The sequence below is a fragment of the Epinephelus moara genome, chromosome 4, assembly GCF_006386435.1.
Source record: "Epinephelus moara isolate mb chromosome 4, YSFRI_EMoa_1.0, whole genome shotgun sequence".
In the NCBI taxonomy this organism is placed as follows: Eukaryota; Metazoa; Chordata; class Actinopteri; order Perciformes; family Serranidae; genus Epinephelus; species Epinephelus moara.
In genome coordinates this window covers 36,433,700-36,457,449 of record NC_065509.1, presented here as the reverse complement: position 1 = coordinate 36,457,449, position 23,750 = coordinate 36,433,700, and the positions used below count along the sequence as shown (strand labels likewise).

Sequence of the window (23,750 nt, the reverse complement as noted above, 5' to 3'; positions counted from 1 at the left end):
CTAGGATGGAAATCCTTCACCCTGGCTTACTTGACTTGCTAGAGTATGCACATGAAGGGGCACAGGGAGCAATTGTCCCTGCCCTTTTGGTCTTGGGTGCCCTTTTAAAATGGCAAATCAAAAGTTTTTCTTCTTGCATTGCTCATATCTATCATTTGACCAGAGAACGACTGCTTGAAATAATACCTTTTAGCAAAAGAGGAATGAGAAGACCTTGTCCACCATGGACGCTGCTCTAGCTCTGTCAATCTTAACTGTTATGTCTAAAAACATGAAGGATAAAGTTATATTAAAAGGTATTTTTTAAAGCTTGTAAAATTGCAATGAAAAAAAAAAAAATCATTTTTGAATTATCAACCCCCAAAAATATTTTAAGGTCATACCACTTGGCTTGCTCTTTTTGTCCCTCCACAGGAGTACAGTCAGGGTTTATTATGCAGTTCTATTTTGAAAAAGATTTATTTTTAATCATAAAATAAGTTTGAGAACAGGTGACCCTTGCTCACACTTACATTTTGAGAATTAGACCAGAGCAACTGAAATCCTCATTTAGACCAGAATAGTTATAATGAATATGCAAATCTGTGAAAATACTCAAATAATTTCTTAAAGAGCATTGGTATTAAAGATCTGTCGACAGGACCAACACAAAAGGTCTACACACAAAAAAACATTCAACAACTTCTGACCATTGCGTAGGACAAATTTATGCAGCAGTTTGACAGAGGTTAAATACAGTATCTTAATTTGTCTACAGGAAAATGAAAGAAGTCAGCTAAGTAGAAGACAAACAAAACAGTCTTTGAATTCTTAGGGAAAAGGTGTGTTAAATGTCAAGATGAAGATAAAGTGAGAAAGGGCAAGAGTTGAACAGAATAGGGCTGGACGATATGGACAGAAATTCATATCTCGGTATTTACAGGCTGACTGGCGATACACGATATATATCTCAGTATTAACACACCTAAAACACACATTAATCATGGCTTAATAACGACAATTTCAGAAATAAATATACAAATCGGCTTCACTATAACTCACAGCATTCACAGACAAAGCACTTGTCTTTATCTGGACACATTTTCCCCACAAAAACAACATGCTAATATTATTAGCACAGGCCTATGGCATTTTACATTGTATAAACTAGCCTTGAGGCTAGCATACTTTTCCTCTACTCATATGAAGAAAGGGACAACAGCAACATTTAACAAAGGTAACGTTACAAAATTCGGCTCCATTACAGCTCACAAGGTTCACTGACAAAACAACTGTCTTATACTAAACATGTTTTCCAGTTACTACATGCTAACCTTATTAGCACAAGCATATAGCATTTTACATTGTATGAATTAGCCTAGCGACTAGCGGAGATTTCCTCTGCTCATATGAAGCCAGGATAAATCACATGCAAGACTTATAATGCTATTTTTGTGGAGGCTTTATTGTCTTGACAATTTACTGTTTCTGTGAAATTAAAGTAAATAAAATCTTTGTTTCCACTGAGGGAAATGGTTTCAGCTTACAGAAATAGACAGGAGGTGACCAGTACTGTTTTGAAATACATCTGTTCATGTGTGGCTGTGTAGAAAATAAATACATCTGCACACCAGAAAGGTCCTGTTAGACGGATTTTAATGCTGTGTAACGTTTCAGCAAGCAGCTCCTCCTCAGACTTCTGATAAATACAAGAGTCGCCATCTGAAATACCCGTGATGCGTCAACTGACATACCACACCTGTTGCAAACATCACCCTTAATTATTCTTAAACAATTGATCGAGGATACTTATATGAAGTGCAAAAAGGCACATAAAAAGAATATGGGAGGGTAGGGATTCCATGAGGCAACGTTAGCAAGGCTATTCTCCTTGGGCTTGATACATTAATTGCACCGCAGATTGTGGTGTTTTGTCAGGTGGTTAAAGGAGTAAGTGTTGCTTTGCAGCGCACACACAAGTCTCATACACTCTTTACATACATGATTTGTTCTTGCTTAACATCACTTGTCCTATATCTGAAATATTTCCAAAACAACAGTTGATGATGATCTGTATCGAGGGACTAGCTCTTCGCCCTCTGCCCCAAACATCTAATCTTTGTTTTGCCGGTCTGCTCTTTGTTGTATTTTACTCCTCTGCAGCTGCAACATTCAGGAAAGTTTTCACAGGCTGCGGCTGCAGGGCGCAAGTGCAGCATCATGACAACTCCTCAAAAATGGAGGCTGCCTATTAGTTTAGGAAACACTTTCTGTGAGCTGAGCACACGTTTCAAACGTCAGTGTTGCAGGTGATTATGGTAATTTAATTGTGGGAAGCCAAAATTGTGATCGAGATTAATATTTGATAAATTGTGCAGCTCAACAGTCATATTTGGAGGCTCCTTTTGTCATTAATCTAACATTGTAAATTGCAGTTGAGATCAAGTAACAAAGAAAAACGGTAAGACATGAAAATATTCCTAAAGAACAAAGTATATTGAGAGGGCAGTGTTACTGTGGGAGACATGACAGAATATTAACTTAACTAAAAGGAATGTCTAATATCAAACCCCTCATCAAGGCCTTTGGGGGCCAGAGTGCTCATGTATGTATGTGAAGAGTTTCTGTTGTCGGAGCAAAGTTTATATCACCTGTGTGGATGACACCAGTTCCCACATATCTAAGAGTGGAAATGTTGTATTTGACCTTTGAAAAGCGTGAAGCAGCAGGACTGATGTAAATTTGTTTCTGATAGTACTGGGGTGTTCAACAAAAAAAGTTTTTGAAGATCCGGTGGTCTTACTGACCTTTAATGTTGAATCTTCCACCCAAATGAGGGTGGTTATGATACATAAAGTCTGTACTACCTAAATAGGCCCTCTGTAATTACTGAAATGAGTCTAAAATGTTATGAGGTAGTAAAAACTTGGGTAGATCGGTGTTCTGTCTGACTAACCAGCCGATGCTCCATTGACTCTGTAAATTAAGCTTCGATTTGAAACAGGCAGAAGCTGCATTCACAAACATTACAGCTGGTTATACCATCAATGATGTGTATCAGTTCATTTAGCTCACATTCTCTGCTGAAAGCCGTTCCTCTTTTACTGGGGTTGAATGGCCGCTACAGAAAAAGTGACTACAAATATCTGAAGTAAACAGATTAATCAAAAGTTTCTGTGTGATGTCATGTCAGGACATTTTTAGAAGCATTAAAGCATCAAATCCTGCAACTCCAACAACACTTCAAAAATCTTCAAATCAAGACAGAACAAGCAAGAAAGGACCAGTGTCCAATATTTTTGAGTTTCACTACCTTTCTTTCTGATAAATCTGCATGAATCTGCAATCTGTAGCTTGTGTTGGTTTTGGTTTAGATGCAGATCAACAGTTAATTATAAAGTACTTACAAGAAAGAAAGAAACTGTTTTGCAGATGAGACCGAATATACAAAAAGCAGCTGTTTTACTGTGTAGGCCACCGTTATTTGTTGTGTTTGTATGATGCACAAAGGATATGCCATTACAGGTGACTCCTAAATTTTGAGCGAGCCATCTGGGAAGGGAAGTGCAGTGATCCGATGTACGAGTCATGATGTATAAAGCCGTCCCTTGTGATCAGCGTTTTGACAGCTGATCTAGCATGATGGATGTTTTACTGCCATGGCCATGCGGAGGGGGGATGAGTAGGACCGCACTTTAGCAGGGTGATGATAAAATCTGCACAGTGTTTGGGGCCTTTCACCATCTATTGTGACAAAACTTCAGTTTGGCTGTAATAAAGTGACAGCTAATGCTGTGAGTGTTTCATCAACTTTGACATTCAACACAGATTTTAGATTGGCCACGAAACGTTGACTCATCACAGAGATTATATCTAAACTTTCAAAAAAAGTGGACAGTAAATTGAATAAGTACACAAAGTACGTAAATTCACTCAAGCACTGCACTTAGGGACATTTCAGCCAAAAATAAAAAGTACACATTTTCCCTCTTAACTATAGTGCTGTTTATCAATCCACATCAGGGTTTGGCAGCCTTTTAATATGAGGTACAATTTTTAAATGTCCTTGTTAACCATCATGTGCCATATTAATATAACGTCAGTCCATCGCTACTCAAAATGCTCCATAAAAACTTTGGCTTTATCTTCATCTTTTGTTGCTTTAGACCTTGGTTTAAGCACCAGAGTTCCTCCCTCACAGTCACATTACAGTATCTTGCCATGATGCCAAATGTGGTATGTCATTTACATCCACCCCCTCATCAAGTGCAATGCTAAAGTTGTGAACTTTCGATGTGTGTGTGTCCGTCCCTTTGTATCAGTCTCTGTCGCCTCTCTAAATTTGTTGGTTTTAGCGGGTTTGTGAAAGCAGCTTGAAACTCTCCATTAGATCCTTATTTTCCTCAGCAGTTTGTGAAGTTTGAGCTGCGGGGTGGATAAGCTAATCAGATCAGATCGATGAAAGGTTAAATATCACTTACACTGTGCCTGGCATTCTGCTGCTCCGTCTGTGCCCAGACTACATGAACAATGAATAACCGAACGGTAGCCTCATTCAAAGACAAGACAGTAGGAGAGTAACAAGGAACAATGTGAATGGCAGTTATAAATACCATATCATAAATCTAAATTTGTACAATCAGCTTTTTCCATAAAGGGCTGTCAACTCTGGAACATGTTACCAATGGAAATCAAACTGATTACAGATTTAAAATTCTTCACAACAAAGGTCAAGAGCTGGCTAAAAGAAAACCAGAGCTGTAGCCACTCCTAGCTGAATGCGCTCAAACTTTTTTTTGGTGTATTGTGGTATGTGTGTAGTGGTATGTCTAGTGTACATTGTGATCTATGTAATATATTGTCCTTTTCATGTTTATAGTGTATTAAGGTTGCATGATGTTTGAAACTTTATATTTTTAATAACATTTTAGATCTACATGTAAAAGTCCAACTAGGGACAAGAGTTGAAAATTAGCAACAGCTATAAACTCTGTGAAACACATCAGTCCCATACTCTGTATTGGAACTATGTTAAATTGCATCGTCCCTATCAAATGAAAGTAATATAAGTGAATATATATCAAAAGTGCTCCTAATGAACAGTCCAGCTCCAAAATTAGAAAATCAGTGCAATGCGGCAGATGTTATCATGATGGGTGCTACAAATAAATTAATGTGTGGGGAACCTCTTATAATCAATTCAATAAACTCTCTTGCATACTTATTGCTAGTGTGCCACTAGTTAAGCTAGGCGTGCCGATGGTAAAATATACATTTATTAATTTTGGTGTGAGATGTCCCCGTAAACTTTGTGAATTTCCATCTAATGCTGTTTTGTGCATTTATTCCACTACACTTTAGAGGGTAATATACATTTTGAAGTATTAGGATGAAACCAACACTTTGACAAAGTTGTCTTCATCAGGGTTTAGACACTTCACTGCAAACATTATAAATATGTATCTGTGACAGATGTATAGTCATTCAAATTGAATTTTCAAGCATTGCTAAGTTTTAACATATCTGATGCCTTACAGTTAACCATTTTAACAAGACTATGATTTATATTTTTCTAAATATCACCATATAAATTTTAAGGATGCTGTTGTTGATACTTACAGATATTTGGATAGATACATTTATGACCATTTCCTCATTATTTTAACTCATTATGTTAATGAAAAAACCTTAATCCTGGCAGTATTCCTGTATTTTTCAGTCACACCTTAAAGTACTGTCCACCGTCTGTCAACATCAATGCATTCTCTTTGTAGGTCATCAAGCATGAAGGTCTGTCCAAAGATGTCTCTGAGTGCACATTGTTCGACCTGCTGAAGTACAACGATGTCAATGACGACGAGCACCTGACAAAAGAGGAGTTTTACACAGCTTTGGGTGAGTGTTTTCCAAGTTTGAAAAGGCTTAACACCGTCCCTGACAGATCAGGGTTTTAGCAGCACTAGATATTTTCATGCCTGCATTTTTCCGTTCACTTCATCTGAGTAAACTTTGGATAAGATGTGGCAGAGCTGAAATTCTCATACTTTTAATATATCAATGTGTTTATTATATGTGTTGAAGTTTAATGGTCCCATAGTCTTAATATTGTTTCTTAAACATTGTAACAAATATGTCCACATCACTTTACACTAGTTAATCCTAATTTATTTGTTCAGCAATGCAATAAGTGTGATTAAACTGTAAAAGAGAGGGTAACTTGAAACCATAGCAACAACAGAAATCTGTTAGAGTTCATGACATAATTACAGGGCGGGTTCATCTGTCTTCTTTTCCATGTTTTCAAACAGAAACTCCCACTCAGACATTATCAAAATGCTGTGATGTAGGTTATAGTGCTGATCCACCACCCTCCTCACACGCCTATCGCTGACGGTGTAAACAAAGAGAGTGAGAAAAGTGTCAGCCTGTAAGATTTGAGCTAGGAGGTGGAACATGATGCCATTAAACCATGATTTAACCACATGATGACACGTTGAGATTCAATTTAATTCTGCATTTGTGCTTTATAAACACATTGATAGAGTCGTAGTCATTGTATTACCTACAGTTAGATGGTGGTCAGCAGTGTAGGCTGATGTTGATGCCAAATTAGTTGGATTCTCAAAGACCCACAATGACAAAAACAAACTAACTGATCAGGGGTAGCAGTGACTGGTAACGCCCTGTGTTCTGTGACGTAACATTACTGTAAGGAGTCTGGTGGTTGGGAACAGGGGCAGCAGCAAAATGTATTTTAGCCACCTTAAATCAAGGATGACCAAGAAAAAAATCATTTTTAGTGTAGGCTATATTTAGATTATTTTACTGCCTTACCTTGCCATCAGACAACCCCTTTCAACTCCATTGACGGAAACAGTAATTTTACCTCACAGCACATGGAGGTTGCTGGTCAACCCTCTGCCTCGATCCATTCGTTTTTTTATGCCTCTTAGATATATCCGTACGTATGTCTGTGCCATTCTTGTGAACTAGATTATCTCAAGAATGCCTTGAGGGAATTTCTTCAGATTTGGCACAAACGTCCCCTTTGAATCAGTGATGAACTGATTAGATTTTTGTGGTCTTAGGTCAAAGGTCAAGGTCACTGTGACCTTGTGTGTCCCATTCTTGTCAACATGATATCTCAAAAACCCCTCAAGGGATTTTTTTATTTCAAATTTGGCACAGACCTTCACTTGGACTCAACTATGGACTGATTAGTTATTGGTGGTTGTATGCCAAAGGTCCCTGTTACCCAAAATCTGTCTCATTTATAGCAAGATATAGCAAGAAAACCTGAAGGGAGTTTCCTCAAATTTGGTACAAATGTTCACTTTGACTCAAGCATTCGGACTTTGGTGGTTGGAGGTCAAAGGTCAAGGTCAGTGTGACCTCACAAAATGTGTTTTTGGCCAAAACTCCACAATTCTTATGCTAATTATGACAAAACATCACACAAATGTCTAATAAGATTAAAATGATGAATTGATGATATTTTTTATCCCAAACGCCAAAGGTCACTTGGCAAACAGTTTTAGAGGGCTTGAAAAAATAGCATATTGAAGCTAAAATGTACATACTTTGACCAAAATTAAAATTTCTGGGTGCGAATACATCAGGAACACTACTGGGAAGCTGCAGAATGATTAAAAAAACCCAAACCCCAGTCCAAATAATGGCGCCGTGCTTTAATTTCCTTAATTCATTTAAACCTGAGATACTGTTGATACTTGTGCTTCTCTTCCTACTGTCTTTCTTATGTATAAATCTTTTGGACTCCATGAGAGAAATTAGGTTGCCTAATTAATTTGCGTTTTGTTTGTTTCTACTTTGAAATCAGTCAGTTGCATTCCCTTTGTAAACATGGGTCATTACAAAGTTACTCTGTTGACAAACCAGTAAAAGTGTTTGATATCTCGCCAAAGGTTTACATACTCTGAACTTCAAATTGTTGCCAGCTGTATTGTTGATCTTCAAATGTTTGGTTTTCTTGTGTAGATGCATAACAAGCCGTTCAATATGAAGTTGGTGCCAAAGGAAGCAGGTCATGACTAATGCGAAACAGTAGTTCAACCCAAACCCCCCACAGCTCCTCCATTATAATATGACAGGTGCTCTGGCATGCCTGAGTCACACCAACACATGTGCACCACTCTCTTCCTTTTGTTTCCTCCTCATGTGCTCTTTCACGGTTCCTCTCTGTCTGACATTTTCAGTCAGCTCAATATCCTCTGACAGAATATCCTCTGACATTTGGCTGGCTTGACACATTTAGCGGTGGGAGAGAATTCATAATCAACCTTCATCTCATCAGCCCTTTGTATTTAAAGCATCTCTTAGAGCAGACAAAGTCACAACAGCAAAGTGGAGGAGTCTCATCTTGTCTGCTGTTCTCCACATCACACGTGGATGTGTGGGAGCAAACCCCTTCTGGCAAGTCATGAAAATAAAGTAACCCCAGCCCAACTGCGGAGAGCTGCGTTTCCTTGAAGAATTGAGTTCCTCTAGCTCCCAACTACTTCCTCTTCATTTTATTAGATCTTTTTTTCTTTCTCGCAAGCTTCCAGCTTAACTCCTCACGAGGAAATGGGATATTTAATGCTGAGTTTCTTTCAACCTGTCTTACTCTTCTCTTTTACTTCTTTCCATTTCCATAAAGTACTATTTAAAAAGTAGCAGATTCAATCACGCAGTAATGTGCTCAGTAGTAGTTTTTGTGTCTTTGTCAACAACTCAGCTTGACTCAGGAATTTCATGCACACTTCTGCAGCGCTCGAAGCCATTTCACCTCTGCTCACCCAACACTGAATTTATATGAGCTTTTTACATACTTGGAGGTCATTGTAGTTCTCAGCTGGTGTCTTATTCACTTTATTCATCGTTAAACCCACTTCACTCAGCTAAATGCTTAGGTGCTTCAAAGATAGGCCCTCAGTGTGCCTGTGAGGGAAGCTGAGAAAGAAAGGCTGATAATAAGGTCACAAATTTACCTTCTCCAGAGAGTAACAACTGTATTGAACTTTTCAATTCACCTGATTTCAATAGAACTCTATTCATCAACCAAGGGAGATAACACAGTCATGGTGCAAAGGAGCTGAAGCCTTAGAAAATACAGAGACCTGGATTTGTCAAAACTTCATGTGGTTTTAAGAAAAAAGTGATTGTAGATCTGGGACACAGGCAAATCCACTGACTGATCAGAAAGCTGTGAAAGCCGCAGTAAGTTGCAGACTCTGGTGTCAGTTGTGAGTGGTTTCAGCAGTAACAGCAGCCTTCTCACATCACGGAGAGCCATTAAATTTGATGTTCATATCTTCATTTGCTCTAGTGCTGAACAGTTCCATTGTCATTGCAATATGAACAATCAACACATAATAAAAGACTGACACTGCAAATGACTAACATAAAAAATAAGAAAAATATTTTTATTTGCATTCGCCGTCAGGGTCCAAAATTAACAACTGCTCAGTACCAAACGTATATCTGGCTGTCCGACACACTGGCAGGTAAATGTTTGTACCAAAATGGTCATGTGTTGGGGTCAACACATTAGGCTTCACACGGTGGCACCAAATATGTTGGGATTTAATTGGCTATCGGAAATAATTAATAATTATTGATAATTATTAATTATGTTAAATAATGTGACTTAATTAACATTAAATCACCTCATGGGGCACCATTCCCGTAAAGGGAAAAATGATAGCCAGTTAAAGGTATCAGTCTCATAAAATAGGCTAAACTGTTAATTTGGAGTTTGATTAATAATTAAATTAATGACAACAACCAAAATTAACGGTAATGCCTGAAGGATTTCGGAGTTCTTGATGCAACAGAGGTTGACTATTCATTCACTCTTGTGCAACATTAAACAGACAGTAGGCATGATTCCAAAGAATTATATTTATTCACAAACTAGCAAAGCAAACCAAAACACACAAATTCTAACTAACTATATACAAGCTTGGTGTGTATATGTGTGTTGTGTGTGTGAGAGAGAGAGAAAGAAGAGAAAGAAAGACAAAGGCGGGTGTGGTGATCAAGGAGCCGTTTGGCCTACAAAACAAAATGGCTGACAACAGAGAACTACCAAAATGGCCGAATCAAGGCCGGCTTCAGGGGGAGGTGTTTGTCTGACCGTGTGGTCAGGACAAAGACCAAGGAAAAGAAGCGGGAACTTTGAGATGCCTGTTTGGATATAGCTCTGTTGAAAGCCTATTTGTTAATGAGTCTATGTGAATGTGATTTGTGTTGCAAACGATCTGGATTAGTGCAGAGATTGTTTAGTTGGGTGCAAGAATCTGTTTGTGAACAGTATTAGCAAACTAAACACTTAGCTTTGGCGAAGCCAACTAATCAATGACCTAACTGCAATCTATCACAACAATAACTCAGTAAACTGCATCAAATCACGTACAACAAGTTGAACAGTCTTGCTTAGCCTGTAAAGCTGTGATAAGCTATGCCCAGTTGTTACGTTACCGATCCTTGAATGGATGGGAGAAAGAGTCACTTGGTGGTGTGCTGCTTTGTTAGCCGGCAGAAGAAGGCTGGGAAGATGGTTCCGGGTGCAGTCTTTGTTGGGTCCTTTGTTCCAAAGGTGAAACTCCAAGGAAGCTGGTTGCTCAGGGTTTAGCAGAGTTAGACGCTGGGTGCAAACTCACTTCGTTCCTTGTTGTTGGAAAGCTAGTTGCAAACCTTGTGTTTGCAAGAGAGTCCATGATCAGTTGCCCTCCCTTTAGTGGTTTGGGGTATGGAGCAAGGGTCTGGGCCTCTGTGCTGTTCCAGGCCCAGCCGGAAAGAGTTGTGAGCTGTTGAAGCTCCAGAGCAAGAGAGAGCAAGCTTGGAGGGAGCAGACCTTGTACAGATGCCTGTGACATCAGAGTCACATGTCACTGTAAAAGTCCTGTCCAATCAAGTTGTGAGACTTGTGTCTCACTGAGGTGTGAGGTGAGACCTCCTGGAGATGGGTGTCAAATAGCTGTCTTTGTTTGGAAAACAAAGAGCATGCAGAGGAAAAAGTCTCTCCAGTTTAGATTTTACCAAATGACAAAACATCTGTGGTCCTGTGAATCCCAACACATGTAATAAAAAAAACACGATGCTAAGAGTCCCTACCACATTTTGGTGCAAACACACAAGCCTACACATGTCATTACATTCTTGTTCTTTCACTACAGCATTTTTTATAACTGGATGCTAAAATCAGAACTATATCCAATTTATTCCTACGTGGGCAGATTGTAAAAATTCTATTTAAAAAAATCTAATGAAATTGTTATCAGCAAGCTCCACCATATCCTTGTAGAACAGGTCCCCAACTACCTCTGTGATCATTTTCAAGTTGTTTTACGCGACAGTTTAAAAAAACAAAATAAAAATAATAATAATAAATATATAGTGTGTAGGATTTTGGGGGATATATTGACATGAATGGAATATAATGTAGTAAGTGTACTGTAGATGTGTATAACCTCCTGAAAATAAGAAATGTTGTGTTTTCGTTACCTTAGAATGAGTCCTTTGTATCTCCATCAGGAATGGGTCCTAGTTGATGGTGATGGTCATGTTGCACTGCCATGTTTCTATAGTAGCCAAGAATGGACAAATCAAACGCTGGCTCCAAACAGGGCCATTCACGTTTGCGTGTTTTTGCGGCAGCCACCGTAGTTAGAAGCCCATCTGCAACAAACACAGTCACAGTTTTCCTTGTTTTGGAAAGGAAGAGACTTCTGGGGATAATTCAACTCCCGCTAAAAACCCTCTGAATATCTGGATCTGAAGTTATCAGAGGGAAGAGGTGTGCACACTTTAGTGCGTGGTGAACAAGCCGCCCGCATCAACATGCCAAACTTTGTTGAGGATTCACTGCTTTGTAATGTTAAACTGTTTTATTCTGTGTTTTTACCAGTTTAAATCATCTGGTCTGTTTGTTTTTGAGAGGAAGAGACCTCTGCATATGAATAATAAAAAAACTGAAGTAATTCTAGCGGGGAGAAGTTTTAGCAGGTTGCAATCCCTCTAAAACTTACACACTACGCCTTTAAATACTGAGGTCATACCCAGTATGTATGCATTACAGCCAGTAACAATATACATGTTCAAATCATTTATTACATTTCTTTATTTAGTAGATACAGGCTATTTAGTGTTTTGGATCTATGTTAGCAGTACCTATTAAAGCAGAAAGACATACAAACTGTATGGCTAATATGCACACATTAGTATCTGTTTATCACAGGTCATATCATCATAGTAATATTAAACATTTTTATTGCATATCAAAGATTTTTCTTGCCCTGCAGGCCTTATTTTCTCCCATCAGAGTCTGAGCTGAAGGATTTTTCACCATATAGGTACACACCACACTGGGGTTCAGCTTCTTGCTCAGCAGTCTAGATGTTCACCAACATGGGCTGCACTATGTAGCCTGCCCTGATGCTCATAATCATCTAACATCATCTATAGGATTCACATTAGGAAATAAATTCTAATTGGGAAAGCATTACTTTTTATTATGTTATCGGGGCGACTAAAAAACACTAGTCAATCAGATTTATGGAGCATGGCCAATCTATTTTTATGACTGCCGGTGTTCTACAACATACAGGTATAAAACAGCTATATAACATAACACACAGTGAGACATTTCTTTTAATATGAGAGGCTGGGTGCACAGCTGTTCCCGTCATCTTCATTCATGATGACTTGAGTCATAGCCTTGAACATGTATTTCAATGAGAGGTGTAGTGAGGAGACCAGCAGCACAGAGGAGTAACATGGTCAGAAATCTGTGGATTGATTTGGCCTCTCGGTCACAGCGCCTGTGGCACAAATGCATCGCAAAGTTATAGTTTTTCAGTTCATTGCCGGCATAACCTGTGAGTGGCAGCTATAAAAATCTATGCAAATACCTTAAGCACAGTCGTAAACTGAGCACCATCATAAAGTAAATCAGTTGATCCAGTGTGTCCAGAATTATGGTGCAGCTTGGAAACGAACAGCAGTAAATGCAGAATGACTCCCCATGAAAACGGCACCTGTCTGACTACTCTGCTAATAAGGACCCTTTGCACACCTTTGTGGAATATTCAAAGCGTGGCAACGTTGTTTGTCAGGACAGAAGATAAGACTTTAATGTCCATGCATTATTCATTCCTCCTTTGCATAGACTAGAAGAGGGTTGAGAATCAATTTGCTTCAGCTAGCAGTAAGGCAACTGTCTGGCAGGAGTGATGTCTTTTAATTAGATGATGTTACAGATATGAATGATGTCTGTCACGCTACTGATAGTCAGCCCCTTGTCATCGTTGAATAATTTGGTGACTGATGGCCTAGTGCATCATGGGTAAACAGATAAGGTGTCATCTATCATAAAGTGTCTAACTTTTGGTCAAAGTGTCACGATACATTGGGGCATTTACTGTCAGACATTAACATCAGCTGTGCAGTACACAGAGAGCATGTGAGGAAGGCTACAGAATAATGTGCAAAGCAGTGACCTTGAACATACCTCTCGAGCATATACAGAAGTTTTGTAATGAATAATTTGTAATCTATGAGCACCAGTATAGGCTGTGGTGTATAAAGTACGGGAGTTATGCTGTGCCTCAGCTCAGTCGGTAAAGCTGCACTATAATTTTAGAATTTCAATAAGTAGAAGTTACTCTGTGCTGTATGTGACAGGAATAGCCATCATGGTTGTGCCTTTATATTTAGTAATCTGCATTAATGCTGCATCCAGTACTATCCTCAGTGTCACAGCACAACCAGATGTTTATTGTATACCATAAGAAAAAAAAACCTAACTCTATTATAACTTCATTTATTGTATTTCAACATATACATGCTCTCCAGTCAAAAGCAGAGTAAAGCGCGACAGTTATGTTCCCTGTCTTTTTTAAAGTAGCAGTGTGTGAGATTTAGGGGGATTTACTGGCAACTAGAAGTGAGGATTGCAGATTGCAATCAGCTGAAACTGCTTCTTTGATGCTGTTTGGCTCTTTGTGGAGCTGCTAGCCCAACTACTGCTTATGTGTCCTCACAAGGGGTGTGCCATATCATCCTGTTTAAGATAATACCGATATAATTTTTAATATCATATGATAAATTCTTGTTATATTTTGACTTGTTGATGTATGACATAATACTGTTACCCACGGCAACAACAAGCATGGCTGAAATCAAAAGTATTACCGACTCTGCGGTGGTTCCAAAATGAGGAGCAGCTTCAGTAGTGTGGGATAAACTGTGGCGTCCTGAATGTTTTATGAACAGCCCCGGACTTCTCAGACTCTTTTAGTGAGTTACCGCTCAGAGGGAACTCATTCAGCGGCTCCTCTGGCAGCAGCACAGCGTCTCTCCCTCTCCTCTCTCGCCGTGTGCACACAGGAGTCGGTGTCGTCAAGTCATTAAACCTTTGGTAAGCTAAATATATGTGCCGCTCGCCTGTCACAGGTTACAGCGTGATGATTAGAGGAGAAATGGCAGAGCATAAAGGTCCAGGTGGAGAAAAAACAACAACAACTCAATCATTTAGGATTTTACTAAAAGAAGGAAATCACCTGTTGATTTATATATATTTAGATCCCAGGGGACATTTTTTGTATTTGGGAGCTGTTTAAATGTGTAATTTGTGGTAGATTTTATTTTAGATTTATTAATATTGTATACAGAATCTGAATCTCGCCCTGAGTAACTGTTGTTGTTCACAAACTAAAAAAATTATTTACTAATTTACTAATTTGTCATATCGTCAAGAATATTATCACAAAAACACCATAGGTTATAATAATTATTTTATTTTATTCCATTTCTGCCAATATATCCCCCTTAATCCAACACACTGGACCTTTAAGGTTTCAGACTTTTCATAACCTGATAACAAGTTTGTTTAGAAATGTTAGATTTTGTCTCCTTTGTAGTTTGTTGTTATTTGTCAGGATATTTTTTTCCTACCATGGCGAAGGCATGAAGCATCCCATTCTGCCTCTGATTTGCCTTCATGCTTTTTCCCAACTAAAGCAAATGGTTCATTTTGATGCACCAAACATTTTCACATTGTCTCTGATTTAATGTTTTAATCCTTTATGTAATTGACTGCCTGCTGTACTCTTATTGACATTTCCTCTGCATTTATGTTGAGAGACTCCAATACGAAATTCAAAATGTAAATGGAACACTTGAAATAATCTCTGAACCATTTATTTCCATTTGCACATTTTATAGCCCCCTAAAATGTGGAATGAATATGGAATGTGTAAACGAATGGACTGCAATTAGAACAAATGATTACGGTTTAACGATTTCAGGCTAATTTGCCGAGGACAGCAGAGCCGCAAAGACTTCATTTTCTTTTAGCGAGGGAGAGACGTCATCATCAGGCAGTGTCGTGCCTAAGTCAGTCAGAGGCAGAATGTAGTGGGTCATGCCTTCATCATACTAGGAATAAAAGAAGTCCAGAAAAGAATTGCAGCAGTAGTTGAGAAAGCATGTAGGAAAAAGTCATCCAGGTGCACTCAAAAAACACATTTTGCATGTGTTTACATCCTCCTGTCTTGGTTTTCTATTGAACTGTACACTCTGCCAAAACAAGATAGTTGAAACCACTTTTGTGCAGTCAGTGCTGGGAGGGAGTTCTGCCATCTGCAGCGGACCAGTCAACATCTGTGATCACTGCAAAAATAAACTTAAGAAAAGGTCATGCTCACAGCTTGATACAAGTAATTTCTCAGCCAGACTGTAAAAAGGGAGCCTGGAACATTGTTCTCCTGGTGCTTCAGTTACCAATGGGTATATGTGATATCAAATACCATTGTCCAGGTGATGTAGGCAGTGAACAGAGTTTCTAAGTTAGCTTATGTTGGGAAGCATTCAGACAGGGGGTTTTATAAGCTGCTCCACATGAGGCAGACTGTGACCGCGTCCTTGTGCCAATGTCCTTTTTAAGCCCTTTGAAGTTGGCTGGACAATCACAGGGTGCTCTGCCTGTGCATCACTCAGTTTAAATGTTATTAGTTTGGGTACACCTACTAAATGCATTTTCTAGGCCTCTAGACACGCCGCTTCACAGACAACAATGAGAATGAATGTGCAAGTGTTTGGAAAGAATCCTCTGTGTGAATGCTCCCCCAGGCTAGTTTGTTGGCTTGAATCTCATCCTCAACAAAGCCTCTTCTCAGCTTCCCGCACAGCAGACATGCAGTGCTCCTCGCTTTTTTAACACACGTGAAAATACCTCATCCTGTAAAGTAGCTACATTCAAACACTATAGCAGAAAGATTTGTCGTCCTACTTCATGTACTGAACTACACTGCCTTGACTACAGTAGTTATCCTTATTTTAGCCTGTCTGTCAACTACATAAAGTATTTTATTTAGTGCCTGTTGTTCAGCTGATTCACAGTAATGACCTTAACCATACTTTCCTATCAAGTAAAGTGGTAATGCTATTTGTGCTGCACTGTGGGCCGTATCTCACCCTTGCTTGTTGTTTCTTGGGTGCTAAGATATTGATCTGAACCCTGACACCTCCTGACAGAACACACAGCCAGGAGATACAGCTCTTTGATTTCTGCTGAGGCTAGAAGCCTTGGAGTGCCCGTTAGATTCCTGAGAGACTGGTGGGAAACTTAAATGAACTTTAATCGTATCTATCATATTATAATGTTGATGTGGTGAGTTGAAGGTGGAGGCCCACAGTGTTTTTTAAGGACAGGGATGATCCTCCATGTCCATCTGTCCATGCTCAACCATGTTGCAACAAACACAGCTTGTAAATGTCCCGACGTATTGTCTTAAAATACCTGCTTTTTCCTCCACCTCCTGATGAGAAACTCAGCTCATATACTTGTAATCTAAATGTCACCACTTCAGAAATGTTGATATGATGCATATCAAACACACAAATGTAACATATCTGTGGGCACCAAAAATGTACAATGCATTTCATTAATCTGACAACTGGACTATAACATCATACTACCCAGTAAAGGCAGTTGGACAGGGTTATGGGCCAATCACAAGGAAGGAAGTGGTGTATACAGACTAGCATAGGGCCGGTGTAAAAATGTTTAAACGGGTTAGATATTAGGCCAAACACCAGACCAGAAGGAATTATTTACTGTGTAAATAATTCCTGTTTTTTTACATAAATCAGCCATTCGTCATCCATTGCAGAGCTTTCAAAGCGACAGGAAAATATAGAAATAGAGCGTCCAACAAAGCTCAACTAAAAATGATACACCGCATCACTCGTGGTTTGTTAGGACGTCGTTCATTGGCTTCAAATTGAAACTGTTGCCATATTGGTGAATTTTTATTTTTCATGAGAGACTAACGTTTCCATTTCTCCTCTCGTGACCCAAAAAAATATAAAAAGTTTCTAGTGAACAAACACAACTTGCTCCGCCTTTCCCACCTCTACTGAAATTTGGTCTTCTTCATGTTCCCATGTTCAGCTTAGCAATAAATTTTGGTATGGCTCTATTGGTCCACTTATATACATAATATTATTCTAATCACTCTGTCATGTAGGGCTGACCCAAAAAATTCGAAGCTTCGTTCGATGGCACGGGATTTGATTGTGAAAAAAAAAAAATTCGAAGCTTCGGCGCTTTTTTTTTTTTTTTTTTTTCGTTTTCTGGGGGGAGGCCTTAAACGCAACACTAACCCCCACCAGTCCGATATTGACAACGAGCGCACTCAGAGCTGGCAGACATGTCCAAGAGGTCATCAGATGTGTGGTTGCACTTTAAAATATGCCCCGACAACCCCCAGAAAGCAGAGTGCCAGATTTGCCAAAAGCAATTGGCATATCACAACTCAACAACAAATTTGGGAAATCACTTGAAAAACGTAAGTAGTAATTAAAAAAGAAAAAATCTCCAACAAGGAAATAGAAAGCCCGACGCACAATGGAGACCTGCTATTATCCTGCTTGAACACAGACGACTAAATTCTTTCAACAATGTGACTCAAAATAATGATAAAATAGATTTTATTGATGTAAAATATGCATTTTCCAGTTCCACCCATCCGCTCTGAGTCTGGTGTCAGAGACACTTCTGATGCTCTGAGTTGCACATCTGTTTGATTGTGCTGCAGTATGCGCCGAGGGTTTTAATTTAGTGTTCAATCAAAAGTTAAACACTACTTATCACCGACCATTAGTGTTTTTTCGTTTGTGAATATTTTTATGTTAATTCTAGTGCTGGAAGAAACTACGTTTTCGCCATAATTTTTTTAATTTTATTTTTTTAAACCCCCTGGTCGTCGAATGCTTCGAATTAAATTCGTTCTGAGCTCCAAAGCTTCGAATGTCCATAAGTGGATTCGAAGGTCAGCCCTACTGTCATGTTGCTTATTAATAATGTAATACAAGTTGGCTTTATTGCTGTGATGCTGTCGGCACAGGTTGCTGGTTTAGACTGCTTTTTAATTTTGCCAGGGCATTTCATTATGACAAATGCCAGTTCAGCCGGTTTGCATAAAATCAAACCAGTTTAAGCTCATACATGGGACTGGAAGAGCAAAACTGGAAAACAATCCAACTCTAATACAGACAGTATCTAGTATCTTAAATAGGGATGGCCTATTGCCAAAATGTGCCAAAATTTAAGCAGCAGAAATTTCTTAATTCAATGAGAAATAAGTTCCATCACAACGTCCATTTAGTAGCTGTTATGAAGCTTTTGATCGTATGTCATGATGCTCATCAGCAGGTAGAGTGTGTCTTCAGATTGTGGATGTTTACATCTCCATTGTTTCCAAGCACTGCAAGACTTCTTGTCAGTTACGAAATTGACCCTGTGGTGAGATTTTTGTCTCAAATGCTGTTTCCAAGGTCAAGCATGAACATTGAACCTCAGTACTTGTTTGAAGGTTAAGACTCTCATTGGTAAAGGAAATGATGATGGCTATGGTTAGTGTTAGCATTTACCACATTGATTTGCCAATATTGAAATCAGCTGTTGCTGTACAGTTGTGATTCTGCATTTTGTTGTGTTTCTTGTTTCATTGTGTCCTGTTTAAATTGTCTTCCTTCTCATTGTCTTTACAGCTCCAGTCTTGTGCGTTTCTAAGTCTTGTGTAATCCCTTTATTTGCAGAAAGTTTGTCAAGATCGAAAATTAGTTGACTTACACTCTCTACTTCTGTGAGGATTATAATTAGACATCCAAACCAACAGCCGGGGCTCCTCCAGGGAAGGCTCCTTCCATTAAGGCAAATTTGCTGTTATTCAGCACCCATGGCACAGCGACAATTAATGGATACTCAGGCTTTTACTTGTCAAAACCCCTGCTGAGCATTCCATTCGCAGGCTGCGAGAAGTGGTGTTAAAATGGTTTCATAATTCATGGTTCATTTTCCAGCATGTGACTTTTCTATCTCCAGAATGTATTAGGGAGATTTAAAAGAAGTTGAATTACTTTTTTAATTCTAAGTGATCCTCAACTGAAGTACAAGGGCAAATTTTCTCAACAATCCTCGAGGGATGATTGTTCTTTTCTCTTAAACTTGATGACAAAGGCTTGGTGTATTTTTTAACAAATATATATTTAATGAGCACAAATATGCAGACAGAGCTGTTTATATTTTTATTTGGAGTAGAACACATTCAATACTATCGTTTAAAGGAGTGCTTCACCTCCACATGTGCATTTGTATATCAGTTGCTCACCCAGTTTTAAGTTGTTTTCGTGAAGCATACTTTGCTTTTCACACATGCCACCTGAGAACAAAGGCTCCAAAAAATTAGAAAAGTCTAACAACAGCAAAACTATATCAAAACATCTGTTTACAAACTCTCACACAACTCAATGCAGTGCAATCAGAGTCTCATTTGTCCAGTCGTACGCCCAGTACTTCCAATCAGACAACCTTTTCCAACGGAGCACTGAACCAAAAGTGAAACTTATCGATGCTCTCTACAAAGCCAGACTCCATTGACAAAAACAGTCATTTTACCTTGCTGAATACAGGAGCTGCTGGTCTACTGCTGCCTCGATCAGTAGTTTGTTTGTGTTACTGTGTGACTTTGGTGAATCTGAACTAACCCTGTAAAACACCACAGTCACACAATAACACAAACTAAATACACTGATCGAAGCAGTGGTAGAGCAGCAGCTCCTGTGTTCAGCAAGGTTAAATTACTGTTTTTGTCAGTGGAGTCTGGCTTCGAAGAGAGCATGGATAAGTTGGAAAAGGCTGTTGGTTTGTCCCTCTGGTTGTCTGACTGTGTGAAAGTTTAACAGATATTTTGATGTAGTTGTGCTGTTTTTAAACGTGGTTGTCTATGACTTCAATTCATCGAGAACTTTCAGTTTCTTTTTTTACCTAAGGCATGTGAGAAAAACAAAATTTTCTTAACTAATTCAATGTCACACAGGGTGAGTAACTGATATAAAAATGATCACCTCGGGGTTGAAGTTTTCCTGTGTGACAGTTGAGCCTGACAGCTTCTAACTCTTTTCATCTGTGTTGAATGTAAAGGGCAATTCATAATTAAGTGCAGCTCAGATAGAATAAAAAGGTGATTGACACTTTTCCCTGCCAGAGTATTATTTTTAAATTGCTAGCCACAGCCAGCATAATTTGCTCAGAATAATATGTTCTATGTATGTGTGGACAGTATATACATGAAACTAAAGAAGAGACCTTCTGTTTTTACACACAAAAAATATTTTATTCTATCTTATTCCATTTTGTTTTAATCAACACTTGAATTTGTGCATTTTCATTAAAAACAAAAAAACATTTCAGACAAAATCCTGAGAATGCCTTTTTTTTAGAAGAATGTCACGAAACAAAAATCAACAAAACAAAGTCAATTTCCACATTAACATCTTTTTTTTTTTTTTTTTGGTTAGTAATTTTCTGCACTTTGAATTGTATAAATAATAATAATGATAATAATTATGACAATGAAAATAATATGCTCTTTAAGGTAAAGCGGAACACGTTGCCATGTTCAGCGGCCGAATAATTGCTCTGAATATTAATAGATTTTGGTGCATTTCTTATCAGAAGACAGTTGATGCATCAGTAAAAAGAAACAGCACCACTAAGGATCAGCCAAACTGGCGCACTGGTAGAGTCTGATAATGTGTTTGGTCACTGATGGGAAGCAATTACGTGCACGTTACACTGTCACTGTCGTAGAGAGTTTATTAAAAGAGAAATGTTTTTAAATGCAGCCTCTCTAAACACCATTGTGCAGTAGCAAATATCCTTCTCCTTTAGTAAGTAATGTCTTTTCCTCTGTGAAGCAGCAACAGCAGTTTATTTATGTGTTACATCTGAAAGACACAATAATGATGAAAATATAACTGGCGGAATTAAGAATGGTTTTGACAGGAGAATAAATCCGAATAAAGGGCAATCCACGCCAGCAGCCTTTCCAGAAATCCACTCCCAAGAGAAGTGCATCTCTCCTCAACCTCCTGAATTTTTAAAAGCTCTAAGTCTATTTTTTTCTTCTGCTGCCATGCTTTGTGAAGTGTAATCTCCATAGGCAGCTGCTCAAATCACACAGTTCCGCTTTCTATAGGTTGTGAATTTGTTATGTACATCGATAATGATCACATAACAGCCACAGTTTCAGTGTGAGGTTAGTGGTTTCTGTGGAGATCCAGAGCCAAGGTGAATGTACACTTCTCTCCAAGTTTACTTCAAGACTGTTTTCGTCCATTAAATTTCAGATGTTAGTGGTAAGGACAGTTTGTCCTGCTGCTGACAGGGCCAGCTGGGTCTGAGGACAGTGACGCCGTCACAGAGGTCTTTGTGGATTCAATGAATGAACGCTTCAGTAGGGCTCACGCGCCACTGACAGGTCTGGTTTAAATTCACAGTAAGAAGAAACCTTCTCCCAGAATATATCTGGGTGCCCTCTGACTGAGAGAGGTTCAATGTGCTTTTCTGGCTGTCAGGATTGTTTAGCAGTTCAGTGTAAACAGATTGCTGCATTCATCCTCTTTTCTCAACATTTAACATCTCCTGTCATCCAGTTGACGGCGTTGGCATCCACCATTTGCAGCCGTGCAGCTACTGGAGTGTGCTGTGATGCTGATGTGAAACTAGTAGATTGCACAGGCAGCAGGATGGAAGCAGTGCGCTGTACTGTAACTCCCTCTGAATTTGGGATGGGTGAGGAGAACTGATGCATATGCTAAATATACTGCCACCTTAACACACACAAACATGCAGACAGGTTTGTGATGTTGCTCAGAATGGTGGAGGAACAGGTGTCACTCAACATTAAAGCCTCAATAAAATAAAAAGAGAAGCAATCTGATATAGTTTAAAGCCACGCAGCCTTATGTGTGTGTGAAATATGATGGAACAATTAAATCACGGCCTCTCTTATGCTAAAGCTTAAGTGCTCTGTGATTTACTTATTGCAGTAAGATAGGGGAATTTTTCATTAGTTGTTTTCCACAAGGTAGCTGTGATAAAATTAATCCAATTAGAGCTCCTCTTAGGCTCTGTTGCATACTAATGCTGGCCGTCCCTCAGGATCCCTCCCAACAGCTGCTTTGGAAACAGACTTGAAGCTGATCAGCCAGAGGTAATGCACTCACTAAGGCCATTTGTTAATGTTTTACAGCCATCTTGATGTTTATAATGTTTGTGGGAGGAGAGAGGAACGGGGTACTAATTATCCTCGTGCCCTTTACCTAACACCTGTAATTTTTGCATTTTTAAATGTGTTACAGCAGTAATGCTACAAAAACACAAATATTTCTTCTGGCACACCCGATGCAGAAGGATGAGACTGGAGATGTTGAAAGATACTGAAACACTGGTCATTGTAGCCGAGCCCACGGTATTTCTCTTGGAGCGGGTGTTTTCACAGCATTATGAAATAATCTCATTTAAGTGGAAAAGCTCAGACTCCACATCAAAGGTACTTCTGCCCTCAAAATGATGCCAAACTTCTTAAACTTAAAGTTTAGCTGCAGAGTTATCCACGCAAACAAACATTTATTAACACTGATAAATTCAGTTGTACAGATGTGGAGTGTGACTGTCTCAGACGATGTTGACTGAAGTTATTACCTTCAAAGATGCTCAGAAGATCTTAAGTCTGTAATGTAGAAATAGCTTCAATGTTTACATCTGTTGTATATTCTCCTGTCTTGTTTTCTCAGTTTAGTTTGTTTTGCACAAGTAATAAAACACATAATACACAAGAAAAGTGCTGGTTAGATTAGAGAGCCTAAACGATCTGATGAAGGCATTTCACACACAAACAAAACAATTAAGAAAACAATAACTATAAGACACACACACAGACAAATTAAATGACAGCTGAAATCAAACTATAGAAGCACAAAGCATTGTTTGCATATTGCTGTTTCTCTCTTTTTGTACCTGGTTGTTTAAAATAAAGCACCATAGAATTTGTCTTCAGTACTGCCATATATAAAGTTCACTGTTGTGGTGGAGTCTCAATTTTAATGCTGTTCCCACTCTTATTTAGTTTCACAGGTCTGTTGTGACGATTTAATAGTTGGCTAATGCCCACATTGGGCCAATATAACATGTGTCTACCAGCTTTGAATGCTGCATGACCGTGCAATTACGATCGTGCCTTTGCAGTCGCTGCTCCAAAGCTGTGGAATAGCCTTCCACTCTCAATCAAATGCTCCCCCTCCACTTACACTTTCAAGCAAATCTTAAAGGGATAGTGCACCCAAAAATGAAAATTCAGCCATTATCTACTCACCCATATGCTGACGGAGGCCCTGGTGAAGTTTTAGAGTCCTCACAT

General features: G+C 38.9%; 1 protein-coding gene across 1 annotated transcript in view; it reads left to right on the top strand.

Moving 5' to 3' along the window:
• The window catches only part of fstl5 (follistatin-like 5), a 253,793-nt gene that overhangs the window by 130,775 nt on the left and 99,268 nt on the right, over positions 1 to 23,750 (top strand). The window contains exon 6 of the mRNA XM_050042857.1: positions 5,754 to 5,874. Within this exon, the coding sequence (XP_049898814.1) occupies positions 5,754 to 5,874 (121 nt within the window). The remainder of the gene's footprint in view (positions 1 to 5,753; positions 5,875 to 23,750) is intronic.